The sequence below is a fragment of the Hyla sarda genome, chromosome 6 (assembly GCF_029499605.1).
Source record: "Hyla sarda isolate aHylSar1 chromosome 6, aHylSar1.hap1, whole genome shotgun sequence".
Taxonomy (NCBI): Eukaryota; Metazoa; Chordata; class Amphibia; order Anura; family Hylidae; genus Hyla; species Hyla sarda.
This window is the reverse complement of record NC_079194.1, coordinates 259,300,438-259,315,110: the sequence shown is the minus strand read 5'-3', so window position 1 is coordinate 259,315,110 and position 14,673 is coordinate 259,300,438. Positions and strand designations below refer to the sequence as shown.

General features: G+C 42.4%; 2 protein-coding genes across 2 annotated transcripts in view; one reads left to right on the top strand and one right to left on the bottom strand.

The window, feature by feature from the left end:
• LOC130276981 (sulfotransferase 1 family member D1-like) overlaps positions 1-14,673 on the top strand; it is a 96,273-nt gene that overhangs the window by 14,617 nt on the left and 66,983 nt on the right. Inside the window, exon 3 of the mRNA XM_056527081.1 lies at positions 10,271-10,419. Within this exon, the coding sequence (XP_056383056.1) occupies positions 10,281-10,419 (139 nt within the window). The 5' untranslated portion in view covers positions 10,271-10,280. The remainder of the gene's footprint in view (positions 1-10,270; positions 10,420-14,673) is intronic.
• SLC25A45 (solute carrier family 25 member 45) overlaps positions 1-14,673 on the bottom strand; it is a 197,744-nt gene that overhangs the window by 169,994 nt on the left and 13,077 nt on the right. The gene's annotated exons all lie outside the window — the stretch shown is intronic.

Here is a 14,673-nt window from a genome sequence, read left to right as displayed (position 1 = left end):
CACTTACACACCACATTTCCCATTCGAATAGTAATAACAACATTTTCAGTTAAAGGAGAACTGTCAGCATTCTCCACCCGCACTAACCAGCGGTACTGGCTGGTAGTGCGGGAGACGCTGATCTGTTTGTTGTTTACAGTGCCCGGATCCACTGCACTATTCGGCCCTAATCCTCTATTTTCGGGATATGCTAATGAGGTGCTGACACCGGTCGGGCTAACTGGCACTCTGACGTCAGTGCCACCTGCCGCAGCGCCGCCCAGCTAATCAATAGTCCTCCCCTTCCTCCGCCTCTCCCTCTTCTCCCCGCTCTCTAATGAAGAGAGAGAGGAGGAATATTGATGAGCAGGGCAGCGCTGCGGCAGGCGGCACTGACGTCAGAGTGCAAGTTAGCCCGGCCGGTGCATATCCCGAACGGTAAGCATCAATCTGATCAGCGTCCCCCCAGTACCACTGTTTAGTGCGGGGGTTTTTCCTTTAAAAACAAATATAATTTTAGCACAAGAGAAGAAAAATTAATCTCACCTTTATTAAATAAAAATGCTCATATCGAGACGATCAGACCGAGGTTTCCCTCCGCATTGGTCCATATCATCCATCTCGCTTCGCGGTGTAAAAGTAATTTTCGGCTATCTATCCCTGAGAGTGCAACAACTTTTTCTAATGCCATGAACTTTAATATCCTTGCGTCTCCTCCATGTTCTTCAGCCACATGTGTAATGAGTCTGGGGGATCCTTTCTTAGTTGTACTAGAACGGACATGTTCTCTAAATCTCACATTCAGAGGTGTGAGTGTACACCTTATATAGAATCGTCTGCACGGACAAAATATGGCATAAATTACTTTGCTGGTTCTACAGCATAATACGTCTTTTGGGGAAACAACAATACCTCCTAATGTCATATTTGTCTCCGTGCAGGCTTGGGTACACCAATTACATGTACCACATCTTTTATATTTCAACATTTTCTAAAAGCGACCAGAGGTTTTTGCTTCGCACTCTCCGCTTTCGTGGACGATATATTTATAGTATGGACAGGCTCAGAGCCTGAGTTCCAGGAATTTGTGTTAACACTCAAGAGAACTAATGAGATGAATTTGTGCTTTACATCAAAGGTAGGGAGGAAAAAACTAGAGTTTCTTGATGTGCTCGGGGTGATAGAAAATTAAGGCATTGTTACGAAGGGCTATCGCAAGCCAACAGCCTGCAATTCTCTACTTCACTACAGGAGCTATCACCCCGAGCACGTCAAGAAAGCAGTGCCCTACGGGCAATTTTTGAGACTCAGGCGGATTAAAGGGGTATTCCAGGAAAAAAAAATTTTATATTTATCAACTGGCTCCAGAAAGTTAAACAGATTTGTACATAACTTCTATTAAAAAATCTTAATCCTTTCAGTACTTATGAGCTTCTGAAGTTAAATTTGTTCTTTTCTGCATAAGTCCTCTCTGATGACACATGTCTCGGGAAACGCCCAGTTTAGAAGCAAATCCCCATAGCAAACCCCTTCTAAACTGGGCTTTTCCCGAGACAGGTGTAATCAGAGAGCACTTAGACAGAAAAGAACAACCTTAACTTCAGAAGCTAATAAGTCCTGAAAGGATTAAGATTTTTTAATAGAAGTAATTTACAACTCTGTTTAACTTTCTGGAGCCAGTTGATATATATAAAAAAGTTTTTTTCCTGGAATACCCCTTTAACCCCTTCATGACCCAGCCCATTTTCACCTTCAGGACCTGGGCATTTTTTGAAAATCTGACCACTGTTACTTTAAACATTAATAACTCTGGGATGCTTTAACTTATCATTCTGATTCCAAGACTGTTTTTTTCGTGACATATTCTACTTTATGTTATTGGTAAAATTTCACTGATATTCGCATCCTTTCTTGGTAAAAAATCTAAAAAATTTCATGAAAATTTTGAAAATTTTGCATTTTTATAACTTTGAAAGTCTCTGCTTGTAAGGAAAATGGATATTCCAAATAAATTACATATTGATTCACATATGCAACATGTCTACTTTATATTTTCATCATAAAGTTGACGTGTTTTTACTTTTGGAAGACACCAGAGGGCTTCAAAGTTCCGCAGCAATTTTCCAATTTTTCTCAAGATTTTCAAAATCGTACTTTTTCAGGGACCAGTTCAGGTTGGAAGTGGATTTTAAGAGTCTTCATATTAGAAATACCCCACAAATGACCCCATTATAAAAACTGCACCCCCCAAAGTATTCAAAATGACACTCAGTAAGTGTTTTAACCCTTTAGGTGTTTCACAGGAATAGCAGCAAAGTGAAGGAGAAAATTCTAAATCTTCATTTTTTACACTCGCATGTTCTTGTAGACCCAATTTTTGATTTTTTACAAGGGGTAAAAGGAGAGAAATCATCCTAAAATTTGTAACCCAATTTCTCTCGAGTAAGGAAATACCTCATATTTGTATGTCAAGTGTTGGGCGGGCGCAGTAGAGGGCTCAGAAGGGAAGGAGCGACAATGGGATTTTGGAGAGTGAGTTTTTCTGAAAAGGTTTTTTGGGGGGGCATGTCCCATTTAGGAAGCCCCTATGGTGCCAGAATAGTGGACCCCCCACATGTGACCCCATTTTGTAAACTACACCCCTCATGGAATTTAATAAGGGGTGCAGTGAGCATTTACACCCCACTGGCGTTTGACAGATATTTGAAACAGTGGACTGTGCAAATGAAAAATTTTATTTTTCATTTTCACAGACCACTGTTCCAAAAATCTATTATACACCAGTGGGGTATAAATGCTCACTGCACCCCTTATTACATTCCGTGAGGGGTGTAGTTTCCAAAATGGGGTCACATATGGATATTTATTGTTTTGCGTTTATGTCAGAACTGCTGTAACAATCAGCCACCCCTGTGCAAATCACCTCAAATGTACATGGCGCAGTCTCCCTTCTGGGCCTTGTTGTGCGCCCCCAGAGCACTTTGCGCCCACATATGGGGTATCTCCGTAGTCGGGAGAAATTGCATTACAAATTTTGAGGGTCTTTTTTCCCTTTTACCTCTTGTGAAAATGAAAAGTATAGGGCAACACCAGCATGTCAGTGTAAAAAATTTATTTTTTATACACTAACATGCTGGTGTAGACCCCAACTTCACCTTTTCATAAGGGGTTAAAGAAGAAAAAGCCCCCCAAAATTTGTAAGGCAATTTCTCCCGAGTACGGAGATACGACAGGGCTCCAAAGTGAGAGAGCGCCATGCGCATTTGAGACCTAAATTAGGGATTTGCATAGGGGTATTCTACACCAATGATTCCCAAACAGGGTGCCTCCAGCTGTTGCAAAACTCCCAGCATGCCTGGACAGTCAATGGCTGTCCGGTAATACTGGGAGTTGTTGCTTTGCAACAGCTGGAGGCTCCGTTTTGGAAACAGTAGCGTACCAGACGTTTTTCAGGGGGGCTGTGTAGGGGTATATGTATGTGTAGTGTTTTTTACTTTTTATTTTAGGTTAGTGTAAGTGTAGTGTAGTGTTTTTAGGGTACAGTCACATGGGCAGAGGTTCACAGCAAGTTTGCCACTGGGAGTTTGAGCTGCAGCACAAAATTTGCGCCATCTCAAACTTGCAGAACTCACTGTAAACCTCCGCCCATGTGAGTGTACCCTGTACATTCACATTGGGGGGAGGGGGCAAACATTCAGCTGTTGCAAACTCCAAGCATGCCCTTTGGCTGTCCGTGCATGCTGGGAGTTGTAGTTTTGCAACAGCTGGAGGCACACTGGTTTGGAAACACTAAGTTAAGTAATAAACTTTCAAGTGTTTTGCAACCAAACTTAGTGTTTCCAAACCAGTGTGCCTCCAGCTGTTGCAAAACTACAACTCCCAGCATGCATGGTCAGTCAGTGCATGCTGGGAGTTATAGTTTTGCAACAATTGCAACAGCTGGAGACACTGAGGTAGGAAACGGACAATGTTTCCCAACTAGTGTGCCTCCAGTTGTTGCAAAACTACAACTCTCAGCATGCCCAGACTGCCCAGGCATGCTGGAAGTTGTAGTTCGGCAATATCTGAAGGATCTGATGTTGCCGAACTACAACTTCCAGCATGCTTGGGCAGTCTGGTATGCTGGGAGTTGTAGTTTTGCAACATCTGGAGGTCCACAGTTTGGAGACCACTGTATAATAGTCTCCAATCTGTGCTCTTCCAGATGTTACAGAACTACAACTCGCAGCATGCCTGGACAGACTGAGCATGCTGAGATTTGTAGTTTTGCAACATCTGGAAGAGCACAGATTGGAGACCATTATACAGTGGTCTCCAAACTGTGGACCTCCAGATGTTGCAAAACTACAACTCCCAGCATGCACAGAAAGCCAAAGGCTGTCTGGGCATGCTGGGAGTTGCAGTTTTGAAACTCCCAGAGGCAGCAGTGAGATCGCTTTACGGCGATCTCACTGCTGCCAATGAAGATGCCGCCCTGCTGACAGAAACTCACCGCCGGGACACACCACCGCCAAGACCGCATGGAGGACGCCGCTCGTGCCGGGACCACTCGGGAGACCGCATGGCCGGGTAAGTGACGCCGGGGGACGGGTAAGGGACACTTAGCAGAGCGGTGTGTCCCGATCCCCGTGATCGGGACACACACACCGCGCTGCTAAGTATTCTGATAGCGAAACGCTGCTATCAGCTAGTCAGATTTGACTAGCTGATAGCAGCCATCGCTGGGGGGGGGGTGGGGGATCAAACCCCCCGTGGTCGCATGGTAAGATGGCTGGCTATCAGTGATAGCCACCATCTTACCGGGCGCTGCGGGATGCCAAGAGTAGCGGCAAAAATGTTCATGACGTACCTGTATGTCATGGGTTGGGAACACCTTCCCACTCATGACGTACAGGTATGTCATAGGTCGGGAAGGGGTTAATAGCAAAGAGGAAGATTTCCTCATACACAAAAGACGTATTATGCTGTAGAACCAGCAACGTAATTTATGCCATATGTCCGTGCAGACAATTCTACAGGGTGGGCCATTTATATGGATACACCCTATGTGAGGGGGGAAACTTTTCAAGATGGGTCATGACCATGGCGGCCATTTTGAAGTCGGCCATTTTGAATCCAACTTTAGTTTTTTCAATAGGAAGAGGGTCATGTGACACATCAAACTTATTGGGAATTTCAGAAGAAAAACAATGATGTGCTTGGATTTAACGTAACTTTATTCTTTCATGAGTTATTTACAAGTTTCTGACCACTTATAAAATGTGTTCAATGTGCTGCCCATTGTGTTGGATTGTCAATGCAACCCTCTTCTCCCACTCTACACACACTGATGGCAACACTGCAGGAGAAATGCTAGCACAGGCTTCCAGTATCCGTAGTTTCAGGTGCTGCACATCTCGTATCTTCACAGCATAGACAATTGCCTTCAGATGATCCTAAAAATAAAAGTCTAAGGGGGTCAGATCAGGAGACCTTGGGGCCATTCAACTGGCCCACGACGACCAATCCACTTTCCAGGAAACTGTTCATCTAGGAATGCTCGGACCTGACACCAATAATGTGGTGGTGCACCATCTTGCTGGAAAAACTCAGGGAACGTGCCAGCTTCAGTGCATAAAGAGGGAAACACATCATCATGTAGCAATTTCGCATATCTAGTGGCCTTGAGGTTTCCATTGATGAAGAATGGCCCCACTATCTTTGTACCCCATATACCACACCATACCATCAATTTTTGTGTTCCAACAGTCTTGGAAGGATCTATCCAATGTGGGTTAGTGTCAGACCAATAGCGGTGGTTTTGTTTGTTAACTTCACCATTCACATAAAAGTTTGCCTCATCACTGAACAAAATCTTCTGTGTAAACTGAGGGTCCTGTTCCAGTTTTTGTTTTGCCCATTCTGCAGCACCTGAAACTACGGATACTGGAAGCCTGTGCTAGCATTTCTTGTGTGGTGTTGCTATCAGTGTGTAAAGAGTGGGACAAGAGGGTTGCATTGACAATCCAACACAATGGGCAGCACATTGAACACATTTTATAAGTGGTCAGAAACCTGTAAATAACTCATGAAAGAATAAAATTACATTAAAAGCAAGCACATTATTGTTTTTCTTGTGAAATTCCCAATAAGTTTGATGTGTCACATGACCCTCTTCCTATTGAAAAAACAAAAGTTTGATTCAAAATGGCAGACCTCAAAATGGCCACCATGGTCTCCACCCATCTTGAAAAGTCCCCCCCCCCCCCCCACATATACTAATGTGCCACAAACAAGAAGTTAATATCACCAACCATTCCCATTTTATTAAGGTGTATCCATATAAATGGCCCACCCTGTATATAGCAGAGGTACTCAACTACTTTTCCAGGTCTGCCATCCGGTGAAGGTCCGAGCTAAACCCTAAGACCTAGTTCACACCTGGAGACCACAGTGCCATGCCAGAAATAGGCACTGCCTAATTAGTACTTAATAAGTCATAAAAGTTCTCTAACTGCCATACACTGTGCCCCTGGTATAATACTTCAACACACTGAAGTTACAAGATGACTTGGATAGACTAAGTGTCTGGGCATCCACTTGGCAAATGAGGTTCAATGTGGATAAATGTAAAGTTATGCATCTGGGTACTAATAACCTGCATGCATCGTATGTCTTAGGGGGGATTAAACTGGCAGAGTCACTGGTAGAGAAGGATCTGGGTGTACTTGTAGATCACAGACTACAGAATAGCATGCAATGTCAGGCTGCTGCTTCCAAAGCCGGCAGGATATTGTCATGTATCAAAAGAGGCATGGACTCAAGGGACAGGGACATAATACTCCCCCTTTATAAAACATTGGTACGGCCTCACCTGGAATATGCTGTTCAGTTTTGGGCACCAGTCCATAAAAGGGACACTGCGGAGTTGGAAAGGGTGCAGAGACACGGGACTAAACTAATATGGGGCATGGAACATCTTAGCTATGAGGAGCGATTAAAGGAGTTACAATTGTTTAGTCTTGAGAAGAGACGTTTAAGGGGGGATATGATAAACGTAAATAAGTATATTAATGGCCCATACAAAAAATATGGAGAAAAACTGTTCCAGGTTAAACCCCCCCAAAGGACGAGGGGGCACTCCCTCCGTCTGGAGAAGAAAAAGTTTAGTCTCAAGGGGCGACACGCCTTCTTTACCGTGAGGACTGTGAATTTATGGAACGGTCTACCTCAGGAACTGGTCACAGCAGGAACAATTAACAGCTTTAAAACAGGATTAGATACATTCCTGGAACAAAATAAGATTAATGCTTATGAAGAAATATAAAATCTCATCCCTTCCCCAATATCGCGCCACACCCCTACCCCTTAATTCCCTGGTTGAACTTGATGGACATATGTCTTTTTTCAACCGTACTAACTATGTAACTATGTAACACTGTGCCCCTGAATATATAACTGCCACACACTGTGCCCTGGTATAATACTGCCACACACTGTGTCCCTGAATATATAACTGCCACACACTGTGCCCCTGGTATAATACTGCCACACACTGTGTCCCTGAATATATAACTGCCACACACTGTGCCCCTGGTATAATACTGCCACATCCTGTGTCCCTGAATATATAACTGCCACACACTGTGCCCCTAAATATATAACTGCCACATACTGTGCCCCTGGTATAATACTATTGCACACTATGCCCCTGAATATAATACTGCCACATGCTGTATAACTAAATAGAATGCTGTCAAACACTGTGCCCGAGTATAATACTGCCACACACCGTGCCCCTTAGTATAATACTGCCACACACCATGCCCCTGAGTATAATACTGACACAAATTGTGCCCCTTATTATAATGCTGACTCACACTGTACCCTTTCTTTTATCCCATTCATTCTTGCAGCGGCTGTCCTCCGTTGTGTGCTACCACTCTGCTACCCCGTTCTTCCATCTTCCCGGTCCGCATCGTGTCGTCCTATGGAGGAGCATGTGACATATAAGTCACTCCGCTTCCTCCGTAACGTTATGCTGGGCGCAGGGGAGGAGGCGGAGTGACATGTGTGTCACATGCTCCTCCATGGATCACTATGAAGCAGACGGGAGGACCGGAGAACGGGGCAGCAGAGCGGCACCAGGTATCGGACATGGTATCGGGGACATTAAACGAGTCCCCGATACCATGTAAATGGCTAGTATCGGCTCCGATACCGATACCAGTATCGGGACATCCCTAATTGTTGCTCTTCCCAGCAGTGCCTAGCGCTGTGAGAAGGTGACTTAACCCCTCAATGGCTGGCCGCTATATATATATATATATATATATATATATATATATACACACACACACACAGAGGAGCTGAGCTCGTTTCATATTGGCTAATGCTAGACATCACCAATCAGCTCAGAGGACAGACAGAAGTTCGCTACCTGCCTCCTTCCCTTATGATTAGGGCTCCAATAGCACAGCCAGTATCAGCAGCCAGAACTAATGGAGGGTCGATAACACTGATCAATGCTGTGCTATGGCACAGCATTGTTGAAAGTCATCCCTCGAGCCAAGCTTTTTTTTTTTAAACAAACAAACAAACAAAAAAAAAAGCTTGGCTCGAGGGATGACTTTCAACAAATAATAATAGTCGTCACAGACCAGAACAGAAAACTACTAGACAACCAGATATACCAGACAGAATTTAGTGAATTAACAAACAGTTCATAAACCAGATATCAGATAAAAGGCAGACATGATAGATGCCCACGACAAAGAAATAATTCTACCGCTGTACAAATCACTAGTCAGACCACACATAGAATACTGTGTACAGTACTGGGCACCAGTGTACAAGAAAGATATAGTGGAGGTGGAGAGGGTTCAAAGACGGGCAACCAGGGTAATACGGGGAATGAGAGGACAACAGTACCCAGAAAGATTATCAGAATTAGGGTTATTTAGTTTAGAAAAAAGAAGGCTTAGGGGCGACCTAATTACCATGTATAAATATATCAGGGGACAGTACAGAGATCTTTCCCATGATCTATTTATACCCAGGACTGTATCGATAACAAGGGGGCATCCTCTACGTGTAGAAGAAAGAAGGTTTCTACATCAGCACAGATGGGGGTTCTTTACTGTAAGAGCAGTGAGACTGTGGAATTCTCTCCCGGAGGAGTTGGTCATGGTGAACTCTGTAAAAGAATTTAAAAGGGGTCTGGATGCATTTTTGCAGAGTAAGAACATTGCTGGTTATGTATATTAGATTTATAGGGTCAGAATGTTGATCCAGGGATTTATTCTGATGCCATATTTGCAGTCTGGAAGGAATGTTTGCCTTCCTCTGGATCAACTCATTAGGGATATAGGTTGAACTTGATGGACTCTGGTCTTTTTTTCAATCTTATGAACTATGCTACTATGATAAAATGAACAAGACTAGGCATGATATGAGTATACAGCAGAATCCAGGAGATGAAGGGGATAAATAGAAGAACTGAGAGCCAAAACACTAAACTGAACAGGTAACATAGGACACTGTTCACAAACAGGTACAAGTACAAAGTACAAAGATCAGATCAACCAAACAGGTTATAAATATAGGACACTTTTTACACTGGGATACAGAGCATACAAACTGGACTCCCCACTCCACCAAAAGGAGTAGCCATTAATAATAAAACCAAATAGGCTACTGGCCAGCGGACACACTCCACCGTGTGGACAAAATGCTGACCCAGTAGGAAACAGAAATATAATACATGAAACACTAGACTAGAACCGGATGAGTCGGAAAAGACTCCAGAATACCGAACAAGAATATAACATACAGAGCACAGGGTACAAGCTAGACTCAGACACAGTGTGAACATAGACAGAGCAGAACATACTCCTAAAACCTAACAGACTAAAATCTACAACGAACAAGACCATTTAACCATGGCTAAAACTCAGATAAATACAAGGTAAATGCTCAGGCAGACTTGAAAGTGTATTGCACAATAAACAGCCATCCCACTTGCTCTGGTGCCACTTTCTGTATACCTGAATGCATTTTCAAGTGGACCAGATGCAAGGACCTCTTCGGGCTGTCTGCTGCAGTATGGCGTTCCTGACAGAAATATTATGTGTTTTTACTCCACTGCACTTTAGCGCAGGAAGGGACCGGCGCCCAGTTGTCGATCCATCGTTTAGGATGGATGGGCAAGTAGGCAAGGAGAGAGGTTTTAGGGTGAGTTTAGGGCTCATTCTCCCTGTCCCCTGGTCGGTCCCTGGCATTAAAATGTTTATTTTCTTTTTTTTTTACTCAGAGTGAAAACAATGGATATCTGCTCACTTCAGAAGCTGGTTCCTATTCATGGGGTTCTCATGGGTATAAATATTTATGAAAACTGGGAAAAAGTTGAAAAATTTCAGGCCAGATCTGATGATTGGGTTATTGCGACTTATCCTAAAGCTGGTAATACAACTCACCATAAGTTATATTTTTAGTAAGAATAATGTATCTCATTCTTGTAACTACATATAATATTCATACGAATGTTCAAAAGTGGATTTTTTAGAATTATTTTATATTTCTATTTCCTATGTTTGCTTTGGCTGACCCACTTTGAATTAGTAAATACTTCTTAAATGGGTACTCCACTGGAAAATATTTTCTTTTAGATCAACTGTCCCTCATAGACGTCTGACAGGTAAGTTAAGGTCTTTGGGTTTGGAAACTTTAGTTTGTAACTGGATTGAACACTGTCTCATGTCTCAAAATTCAAATCTGATGAGTCCGCTATAACATTTAAACAGTACAAGGAGCTTAATAAAATCTGTAAAAATGTAATAAAAACAGCAAAAATTCAAAACGAGAGACAGGTGGCCAAAGAAAGCAAAACTAATCCTAAATATTTTTTTAGATATATAAATGCAAAAAAACCAAGGACAGAGCATGTAGGACCCCTTAATAATGATAATGGGGAGGTTGTCACAGGCGATAAAGAGAAGGCGGAGCTACTGAATGGGTTCTTTAGTTCTGTGTATACAGGGGAAGAGGGAAGAGCTGACGTTGGACAGGTCGGTGCTGGTGGCGCATCGTGTGATGTACTGGACTGGCTTAATGTAGAGATGGTACAAGGTAAGTTAAGTAATATAAATGTAAGCAAATCTCCAGGGCCAGATGGATTGCACCCAAGAGTTCTTAGAGAGGTAAGTTCAGTAATATATGTACCACTGTTCATGATATTTAGAGATTCACTGGTGTCTGGTATTGTGCCAAGGGACTGGCGCAAGGCGAATGTGGTGCCAATCTTCAAAAAGGGCTCTAGGTCTTCCCCAGGAAACTATAGACCGGTAAGTTTAAGGTGCATTGTGGGTAAATTGTTTGAAGGACTTATAAGGGATTACATACAGGAATACATAGGGGATAATTGTATTATAAGTGATAGCCAACATGGGTTTACTAAGGATAGAAGTTGTCAAACCAATCTAATTTGCTTTTATGAAGAGGTGAGTAGAAGCCTTGACAGAGGAATGGCTGTGGATATAGTGTTTCTGGATTTTGCTAAAGCATTTGATACTGTCCCTCATAGACGTCTGACAGGTAAGTTAAGGTCTTTGGGTTTGGAAACCTTAGTTTGTAACTGGATTGAACACTGGCTCATGGATCATACCCAGAGAGTGGTGGTCAATGATTCGTACTCTGATTGGTCCCCGGTTATTAGTGGTGTACCCCAAGGTTCAGTACTGGGACCGCTGTTGTTTAATTTATTTATCAATGATATAGAGGATGGCATTAACAGCTCTGTTTCTATCTTTGCAGATGACACCAAGCTTTGTAGCACAGTACAGTCTATAGAGGATGTGCATAAGTTACAAGATGACTTGGATAGACTAAGTGTCTGGGCATCCACTTGGCAAATGAGTTGGTTGAATGCGGATAAATGTAAAGTTATGCATCTGGGTACTAATAACATGCATGCGTCGTATGTCTTAGGGGGATTAAACTGGCAGAGTAACTGGTAGAGAAAGATCTGGGTGTACTTGTAGATCACAGACTACAGAATAGCATGCAATGTCAGGCTGCTGCTTCCAAGGCCGGCAGGATATTGTCATGTATAAAAAGAGGCATGGACTCGAGGGACAGGGACATAATACTCCCCCTTTATAAAGCATTGGTACGGCCTCACCTGGAATATGCTGTTCAGTTTTGAGCACCTGTCCATAAAAGAGACACTGTATAGCTGGAAAGGGTGCAGAGACGCGCAACTAAACTAATATGCGATTAAAGGAGTTACAATTGTTTAGTCTTGAGAAGAGACGTTTAAGGGAGGATATGATAAATGTATATAAGTATATTAATGTTTCAAGTTAAGACCCCCCAAAGGACGAGGGGGCACTCCCTCCGTCTGGAGAAGAAAAAGTTTAGTCTCAAGGGGCGACACGCCTTCTTTACCATGAGAACTGCAAACTTATGGAAGTCTACCTCAGGAACTGGTCACAGCAGGAAAAATGAACAGCTTTAAAACAGGATTAGATACATTCCTGGAACAAAATAACATTAACCCCTTAAGGACCGAGCCCTTTTTCACCTTAAGGACCAGAGCATTTTTTGAACATCTGACCACTGTCACTTTAAACATTAATAACTCTGGAATGCTTTTAGTTATCATTCTGATTCCGAGATAGTTTTTTCGTGACATATTCTACTTTAACTTAGTGGTAAAATTTTATGGTAACTTGCATCCTTTCTTGGTGAAAAATCCCAAAATTTCATGAAAAAAATGAAAATTTAGCATTTTTCTAACTTTGAAGCTCTCTGCTTGTAAGGAAAATGGATATTCAAAATAAAAAAAAATTGGGTTCACATATACAATATGCCTACTTTATGTTTGCATCATAAAATTTATGAGTTTTTACTTTTGGAAGACACCAGAGGGCTTCAAAGTTCAGCAGCAATTTTGAAATTTTTCACAAAATTTTCAAACTCACTATTTTTTAGGGACCAGTTCAGGTTTGAAGTGGATTTGAAGGGTCTTCATATTAAAAATACCCCATAAATGACCCCATTATAAAAACTGCACCCCCCAAAGTATTCAAAATGACATTCAGTCAGCATTTTAACCCTTTAGGTGTTTCACAGGAATAGCAGCAAAGTGAAGGAGAAAATTCACAATCTTCATTTTTTACACTCGCCTGTTCTTGTAAACCCAATTTTTGAATTCTTGCAAAGGGTAAAAAGGAGAACATTTTTACTTGTATTTGAAACCCAATTTCTCTTGAGTAAGCACTTACCTCATATGTCTATGTTAATTGTTCAGTGGGCGCAGTAGAGGGCTCAGAAGGGAAGGAGCGACAAATGGTTTTTGGGGGGCATGTCACCTTTAGGAAGCCCCTATAGTGCCAGGACAGCAAATAAAAACACATGGCATACCATTTTGGAAACTAGACCCCTCAGGGAACGTAACAAGGGGTAATGTGAACCTTAATACCCTACAGGTGATTCACGACTTTTGCATATGTAAAAAAAAAAAATTTTTTTTAACCTAAAATGCTTGGTTTCCCAAAAATTTTACATTTTTAAAAAGGGTAATAGCAGAAAATACCCCCAAAAATTTGAAAACCAATTTCTCCCGATTCAGAAAACACCCCATATGGGGGTGAAAAGTGCTCTGCTGGCGCACTACAGGTCTCAGAAGAGAAGGAGTCACATTTGGCTTTTTGAAAGCAAATTTTGCTCTGGGGGCATGCCGCATTTAGGAAGCCCCTATGGTGCCAGAAGAGCAAAAAAAAAACACATGGCATACCATTTTGAAAACTAGACCCCTCGGGGAACGTAACAAGGGGTAATGTGAACCTTAATACCCTACAGGTATTTCATGACTTTTGCATATGTGAAAAAATTTTTTTTTTTTTACCTAAAATGCTTGGTTTCCCAACATTTTTACATTTTTAAAAAGGGTAATAGCAGAAAACACCCCCCAAAATTTGAAGCCCAATTTCTCCCGATTCAGAAAACACCCCATATGGGGGTGAAAAGTGCTCTGCTGGCGCACTACAGGTCTCAGAAGAGAAGGAGTCACATTTGGTTTTTTGAAAGCAAATTTTGCTCTGTGGGCATGCCGCTTTTAGGAAGCCCCTATGGTGCCAGGACAGCAAAAAAAAAAACCACATGGCATACCATTTTGGAACCTAGACCCCTCGGGGAACGTGACAAGGGGTTAAGTGAACCTTCATACCCCACAGGTGTTTCACGACTTTTGCATATGTAAAAAAATAAAATAATTTTTTTTACCTAAAATGCTTGTTTTCCCAAAAATGTGACATTTTTAAAAAGGGTAAAAGCAGAAAATAACCCCCAAAATTTGTAACACAATTTCTCCCGAGTACGGCGATACCCCATATGTGACCCTAAACTGTTGCCTTGAAAGACGCCAGGGCTCCAAAGTGAGAGCGCCATGCGCATTTGAGGCCTAAATTAGGGACTTGCATAGGGGTGGACATAGGGGTATTCTACGCCAGGGATTCCCAAACAGGGTGCCTCCAGCTGTTGTAAAACTCCCAGCATGCCTAGACAGTCAGTGGCTATCTGGCAATACTGGGAGTAGTTGTTTTGCAACAGCTGGAGGCTCCGTTCTGGAAACAGTGGCGTACCAGACGTTTTTCATTTTTATTGGGGAGGGGAGGGGGGTTGTATAGGGGTATGTGTATATGTAGTGTTTTTTAC